General features: G+C 56.7%; 1 protein-coding gene across 1 annotated transcript; it reads right to left on the reverse strand.

The window, feature by feature from the left end:
- Nucleotides 1–1,483: 1,483 nt before the first annotated feature.
- On the reverse strand, nucleotides 1,484–7,204 carry LAG3 (lymphocyte activating 3). The gene is made up of 8 exons (XM_077759018.1): nucleotides 7,129–7,204; nucleotides 6,672–6,819; nucleotides 6,422–6,561; nucleotides 5,470–5,727; nucleotides 4,558–4,833; nucleotides 2,467–2,709; nucleotides 2,067–2,197; nucleotides 1,484–1,743 (listed from the first exon to the last, which is right to left on the reverse strand). The coding sequence occupies exons 1-8, from the start codon at nucleotides 7,184–7,186 to the stop codon at nucleotides 1,549–1,551; spliced, it is 1,449 nt and encodes a 482-aa protein (XP_077615144.1). The 5' UTR covers nucleotides 7,187–7,204; the 3' UTR covers nucleotides 1,484–1,548.
- Nucleotides 7,205–7,632: the final 428 nt, after the last annotated feature.

The raw sequence follows: 7,632 nt of genomic DNA on the forward strand, positions 1-7,632 counted from the left end.
GTCTCTGTGCACACGGCACCCGGGCTCAATGGGATACCTAGTGGCGCTTGTCACAGCATGTACACCTGACCCAATGTGCGTCCCGCTCCCGCAGCCTCACGCCCACTGCCTTGCAGTATTTTTCCCCTCCTGTCCGTGGTTAAAATGCCCTGGCAGAGCTGTCTGCGGCCAAGTCCAGAGCCCGGCACGTGTGTCAGGCGGAGGTCTAGGTCCCTGGGGTGGGGGCTGCTGCGGGCTGAGGCTCTGTGTGTGCTGCACTGAACGACAGTCTGCATGGCCCAGGTGAATGTTCTCTCTGAGACAGAGAGAGAGAGAGAGACACCGCGGGAAGCAGGCAGGCTTGTGGGTGTGGTGGACCCTTCCTGGTATGGCCAGAACAGGCTGGCTTCCTCCTTCACAAATGGGTGATCAGAGAGGCACATCATATGAATGGGGGACCTCAGCCTTCGAAGCCTTTTTACCTTCTGGTGCTCACAGCAGCCCATTTTAAAGGGTCATTATCATTATTCCACTTAATATGAGGACACCAAGGCTGAGGAGATCAAGCCGCGGTCCCATCTGTAGATACAGAATCAGAAGCTGGGTGTCCGGACTCCCAAAGCCACGCCACAGCCAGCTATCTTGCTGGCCATTTTTCTCCCCACGTGAGGCCTTTGTTCACAGCACTCCCCTTTGTCAGACTTGGATGGTAACCTGGCCAGGACCGGGGCTGTTTGTCCTGAGGCGCGCATGTCATGCAGTCCCCGTCCTGGGTAGCGTACAGAGCATGTGATCACCGCTCGGTGCACACGCATATGCGGACCACAGAAAGTGAACAGCATAAAGATGGTGTCTGCACACAGGGACCTGTGTCTGTCTGGACCACCGCGCTGTTCATCTCCTGCAGCTGCCCCAGCATGCCCAGTGACCTCCTGTGGTATGACACACACTCACCACTGGGTGGCAGTGTCTTCTCATGCCTGGGACCAGACAGGTTGCCCAGAGCCTAGGACCGTGGGGGTGGGGTGGAGGCAAGCGGGATCCACTGCCAGCTGTCCAGAAAGGTTGCAAGACCTGCTTCCCTGGAGGACACGACATGGCAGGGTTCCTCCGTGTGCGTGTGTGTGCGTGTGCGCGCACATTGCAGCAAGAAGGCCAAGGACAGTGTGAAATGGAGCCAAGTGTGGGGTGGGGTGGGCCAGGGGAACAAAACTACAAAGAAAACCAGGGCAGCCAGCATGATATGAGTGAAGGACACAGAGGAGAGCCGTAGAGGTAAGGGGTGAGGGCTTTTGGAGCGTCAGAGAAACGGCTATCCAGGAGAGAGAGAGCAAGAGAGAGACCAAGGCAGAAAGAATCACGAAGAGACCAGAAGCAGAAAGGAGGAAGATAAGAGAGCTTGGCTGGGGAAAGTAGGTCAGAAGGCTGAGGTGGGAGAAGGGAGCCCCCAGAGGCTGGGCAGAGACTAGAACCTTCCCTGGACAAGAAGAAGCCAGACTCAGGCTTGCTGCTGACAGGGAGTTTATTTGGACTGAGTTGTGGAGATCTGCTGGCTGCCTCAGCTCCAAGTCAGAGCTGCTCTGGCTCAGGCTCGGGGTTGGGCTCAGGCTCGGGGTTGGGCTCAGGCTCAGGCTCCAGCTCTGGCTCCGGCTCTGGCTCTGGCTCCAGTTCCGGTTCCGGTTCTTGCTCCAGCTCCTCTATCTTGCTCTGGGTCTGAGGTGGGTGAATCCCATGCTCCAAGGCAGAGAATCTTCTTGGACGCCACTATGGGAAGACACGGAGGGTGGGTGGGGAGAAGGATTAGGGGAATATGGAGAATATGAGTCCATCTATTCTTTCCCAGTCCCCTGTGTTCCCCATCTGGTCCCAGGCCTTTTCTCAGCCCCTTCAAGCCTCTCTTGGGTCGTTCAGGCACAAGGGATCCTTGGAGAGGCTTATAAGGAGGGGGCTCAGCAGGCAAGATCAGGAGTCCACCTTGGTCATCTTCCCTGAGGAATGGGTGCCAGACAGCACTCAGAGAACTAGAGAGAGGAAGCCAGTAGCCAGGGCAGGGGCGGGGGGGGGTGCAGAGGGGTCCCCCGGCTCACCTGTCTTCTCCAAAGGTGAAAGCCAAAGGCTCCAGTCATCAAAAGGAGCAGAAAGATGATACCAAGGATGAGAAAGAGAGGGAGCTGGCCTGTTTTCAGGGCGCCCGAGGCCCTCCCAGAGCGTTGGGCACCTATAGAAGAAGGACGGCATTAGGCAAAGGCTCATAGTTGAAAGAGTATCTTGCCACACCCTCTTATGTTACAGATGCAGACAGTGAGACCCAGAGTTTAGGGACTTCTCCAGGATTATTAGCTAATTAATAGCAGCAATGAGTCCAGGCTTGGACAAGAGCTGGAGGTTAGAGAAAAAAGAGCTGGGATGGGGCAGGGGAGGGGTCTGGAAAGTGGGATCAAGACAGTCGGTGTGGAGCTGACGCTGTGGCGTTGTGGGGTCTCGGACCTGGGCCAGTCGGCTCAGCGAAGGATACCGCTGTCCCCAGAAGCCTCTCCCCCTGGTACACGTGGCACTGCCAGGGCTGAGCAACGAGTCTGGCCTGCTGCACCTCCAGCCAGGGTCCTGGAGAACTTCTCCATGACCCCTTATCCAGGGCGCTCCACACAAAACGCTCCTGTCCGGATGCTGGAGTCACCTCACAAAGCAGTTTTCTCAGGTTGCCAGGTAACCCAGAGGATTTGGGAGTCACTGAAAAAATCAGGAGGGAAGAGATCTTTGGGGGCCCGGCCCCCTCACTTGAAACCACACAGTCAACTCCCAAGTTTCAATCGCCCTGCACTCACCTGGGCTCTGATTGGGCGAGGTTGAGGGGAGGAGATCAGGGTCATGGCCAAATTAATCTTATCAAGACAAAGCTCTGGGCAGATCACTCTGCTGCTCCAAAGCTTTCCAGGCTCTCTACTGTCTTCAGGGGACAGTTCAAACTCAAACTGGCCCAGAAGGATCACAAGGAAAATACTATTTTGGATTCTTTTACATTACTTTCTATCCAAATGTTCAGAAACCCAAATATCAGTCAGGTATGTTGTCCCCCCACCCCCACCCCATACATCTTGTACTTTTCTAGTTTCCATGACTTGGCTCACATCAACGTCCCCTGCCCATCAATGAACTCTACCCCCCTTTCTGAATGTTCAGAGAACAGTGAACTGACCAACAGCTGATCTACAGACAGCATCTCAAAGCCGGACAGTGAGAGATAACATGGGTAGGAAGACACCAATGGGGAAGGGTCTGTGTACAGGCACCTGGAGATTTGGTGACAGACACACCTGACCTTGGACCCTGAGCTGGTACTTCCCAGCTGTGTGATTTGAGAAGTTCTTTCTCTGTAAAACAGGGGTAACAGTCTCTGAGTGAGCTGTCATGAGATAGCATGGAACACTAACGAAACAGCTGACCTCAAGAAGACCTTAGACAGGGGCGCCTGGATATTTCCGCCAGGTAAGCAACTGACTCTTGATTTCAGCTCAGGTCATGATCTCATGGTTTGTGGGTTCGAGCCCTGCATGGGGCTCTGCACTGACATTGTGGAGGCGGCTTGGAAGTCTCTCTCTCTCTGCCCCTCCTCATCCTCTTTCTAAATAAATAAATAAATAAACTTAAAATGGAGAAGAAGAAAATGACAACGATGACGACGACGACCTTGGATGGAAAAGAATTGGGAGGCTTTGTCAACCAACTGGATGTGGAAGAAGTAGGAGGCCAGGTCTCAGGGCAAGTGGGATTGAGGTGGGGGAGTTGCTGACGGAAAGGCTAAATTGGTAAGAGAACTCCGTGTGAGGAAAAGATGGGGTTCAGAGTGAGGCTGAGGTGTGGGTACCATATCTGGGTAGAGTTATCCTGGAGCAGTTGGAAACTGAGCACCGGCCCTCAGGAGATGTATGACCTGTTAGCATATCCATTTATTCATTCAACCAACGTACATTATGAAGCACCTACTATGTGCTACCGCTATTTAGCGGCCACAGGTAAGCACTGAGGGACACAGCCAAGCTGTTGTGGCTCATAGTTACCAATCAATCAGCACATACTTTCTGAGTTTTGAGGGTTTTTTTTTTTTCTGTGTTTGTTTTATGCTGTCTTTAAAAAAGCCCTTGCTCAGTAAATATTTGCTGACCAAGGGACGGATTGATTAACTCCTCCCAAATCCAGGTCACTTCCTGCAACTTTAACCCAAGCCCTGGTCCCAAAGTAGACAAGGATTCTAGAGATATATTCCACCTCTGATGAGCCATTCACACTTTTGCCACCTGTCCTTCTGACTTCTCAGACCCTCCCCCCCACATTCAGAGCAGGGGAGTTGCTCAAAGAAGAGTGGAATGTTCATCTAGTGACTCAGGGGAGACTTTCCGTTTCGGTGGTTCCTTCTGTGGGGGCGAGAAAAGAGAAGGCCACCAGCGCAGCCTCTGAGACTTGCGCCCAGTGGCCTGGCATCGCGAGGCCAATTTGCCCAGTCTCTCTGCCCAGCCAGCCTCTGTTCCCTGTCCCAGCTCGCCTGGGACAGGACTTACTCCTTTCCCACCTGGCGCTGACCTGTGATGACTGCCAAGGTGACAGTGACACTGAGCTGCTGCCCCTGCAGATGGACACGGCAGGTATAGGTCCCAGCCTGGGCCTGGCTCACAGCCTCCAGCGGAAGGGTGAAGTTGCCATTGTCCCCAGCCACCAGGAGGTCAGGGCCTCCGCCAGGAGGGGCCCACCTGGCAGTGAGAGAAGACTGGGTCCCCAAACCAGGAGGCAGGTGGCAGGGCAGCCCCACCCTGGAACCGGCTCCAGCGTACACCGTCAGAGGCACTGAGGGCTCCAGGCCTGGAAAAAAGAGAACCCAGAATTGAAGCTGAGAGGAGGCACAGAGGGGCTGGAGCGCTGGGGCTGCAGGTAAGGGAGGCAGAAGAGCAAAGGAGGTGGTTGGGCTCTGAAGGGTGCAAGGGGGCAGATAATGTGGATGAGCTGAGGATGCCCTGAAGCCCCCATGTGGGCTGGGCCAGGGGGAGACCCGAAGGCTGGCCAGTGAGGCTGGATGGCCCAGAGAGAAGCCCGAAGAGGGGAAGGCAGCTAAAAAGGCTGCAATGTGAGGGGCACCTGGGTGGCTCCATCGGTTAAGCATCCGACTTTGGCTCAGGTCATGATTTCACAGTTCATGACAGGCTCCGTGTTGACAGCTCAGAATCTGGAGACTGCTTCGGATTGTGTCTTCCTCTCTCTCTGCCCCTCCCATGCCCATGCTCATGCTCTGTCTCTCTCTCTCTCTCTCTCAAAAGTAAATAAACATTAAAAAAAAAAAAGTCTGCAATGCAAGATACAAGGGAGTTGGACAGTGAGGCCCACGTAATCACAGTGGGCACTAACTGTGGGAGACCTGGTTTGGGGACCCATAAGTCAGGGGGAGGTGACGGGGGCAGGAAGGGGTTGTGGTCAAGTGTGAGGTCAGACTGGAGGAGTTACCCAGAACAGTGAGGTTGTACGTGATGGAGACATTGAAGCCATCTCTGTAGGTGAGGAGGCAGCCCCATGGCCCAGAGTCCAAGGGGCTCACTTGGGGCAGGAAGAGGAGGCTTCCAGCTAAGTGGTGATGTGGGGACTCCTGGACAGGGACTGTGCCCCGGAACCAGTGCACAGAGGCTGGCAGCTCAGGACGGCTGAAGGAGCAGTTCAAAATGACCCAGTCGGAGATTCGGAGAGACCCTGGGGGGCTGGCAGTCACTGCTCAAGGATAAAGAAGGTGGGATTAGCTCCACCAGAAACACTTTCCCAAGGCAGCGGGCCACCCCAAGCTGTAGACTTCTTTGTCTTTTCCACCTCAACTCTCCTCCGACCATCACCCGGCGCCCCGCACCCCACCCCCATCCTTGGCACCTGGAGGTGCTTAAAATGGATGCTCAGGAATCTCCTGCCTACTTCCCCCCACCCCTGCCTCCAGATTACTCGGCTCTACCCTCCCCTTTCACCAGGCTTTGCCCGAGGATCCCCACTAAGCCCACCCCCTGAGCTACAGATGTCTGAAATGAGTCACTCTAGCACAGCACTCTCCCCCCACAACCCAGGGGTGCCTCCCCTCCTCCACCCTGGCACTCCCAGTGTGGGTGGGGGAGGGGAGCTCCAGGGGTGATACAATCTCTCCTGAGGGTCCCCGCCCCCCCCCACACGTGCTTCCCTGGGGGCACCTTCCACTCCGCTTCCCACCGCCTTCCGCTACCCTCCCGGGGGTGGGGGTGCGGGGGGCTCTCCGGCCCTGCCCAGCGCTCATTCTTAGAAGCACAGCCCGCGCCCCAGCCCTCCCTGCCTCCCGGGCGGCGGGGAGCGCGGCNTCGAGGGGGGAAGAAGCCCGGGGCAAGATGCAGTCCAACCCCACTTCGAGGATGTGGAAACGCACCCAAAAGATCCCTTGACCGCGAACCGTCCCCATCCCCGTCCCCCTCGGGCTGGGCCAGCGCCATCCACTCTTGGAGAGGCAGGCACAGAAGGGATGCAGGTGTGAGGGGAGCAGTCTTCCGAGGAAAGGTGGCGGGGCAGGCCCGGCCACTGGCTTCTGAGGGACTGACAGCTCAGGGCAGGAGACCGGGGGCTAGCTTGGGCCTTGGGTTATGAGTCTGGATGCCATTGCTGTTGGACTGGGGGGTTCTGTTGCCCAAGTTCGGGGTGCATACCTGTCTGGTAGATGGTGCCAAGTGACCCCTGCTGTTCTCAGAAGGCTGGCATCCTGGAGGGGGATTGTGGGGCTGCAGGGGAGCTGGGCAGGAGCCCCCTCCTGGGCCCACACCACGGGGACCTCTGTCCCAGACCCTGGAGCCTCCCCTGGGGAGGAAAAGAGAGGCCATGGGGAGGGGCAATGAGCTGAAAGACTGAGGAATAGAGAAGGAGCCTCAGTTACCTGAAGGAGAAACAGGGCTGAAGAAGACCTTGGGTTTCTGCTCCTTCCCCACCCAACGGGAAGACCGTGGAGAGGCTTTGGGGCAGAAAGACTGCCCCCAGCAAGACCTTAGAAGAATCCTTCCAAGCTAAGGACCTTAGCATCCATGAGGTCCAGACACCCCTGCTGACCACCCCCACCCCCCACCCACGGGTCTGGAGGGCAGGGCTCCCAGAGGCTCGGCCCCATCTTACCTGGAGCCACCCGCTGCATTTGCAGAAGCAGCAGAACCAGGAACTGAGCCTCCCACATCTCCCCTGAGGCCTGGGCCACGCTGAGCCCCCCAAAGAGAAGAGGTCAGAAAGGGGGGAGCAGATGGACAAAAGAGAGGTTCTGCAAATATATGGGGTGGAGGAAGTGAAGAGGGACAGGACCAGAGGCCTGGAGACGGGGGAAGAACCAATGTGCCAGAGACGAATCCAGAAGCAAGCCGGCCAGGTTAAGCAGCAGGAGTTGGGGGAGGGGAGGGGGGTGTCCCAGAGAATGGGGCAAGGCAGTAGCAGAGAGCAGAATGGAGGCAAGGTGGCTGTCTTGAGGTGGGAGGCAGTTCTGCTGCTCCTAGGTCCTTCTGCCTTCCCTCCACCTTCCCCACTTCCCCGCCCCGTTGCCCCCCCCCACACCCCAGGGCTCACGGTTTCGCTTCGCAGTGGAAAGTCTGAGGGGGTTGATTCCCAGCAGCATTACCCTCCTCTTCAGTG

The sequence above is a fragment of the Crocuta crocuta genome, unplaced genomic scaffold, assembly GCF_008692635.1.
Source record: "Crocuta crocuta isolate KB4526 unplaced genomic scaffold, BGI_CrCroc_1.0 scaffold72, whole genome shotgun sequence".
NCBI lineage: Eukaryota > Metazoa > Chordata > Mammalia > Carnivora > Hyaenidae > Crocuta > Crocuta crocuta.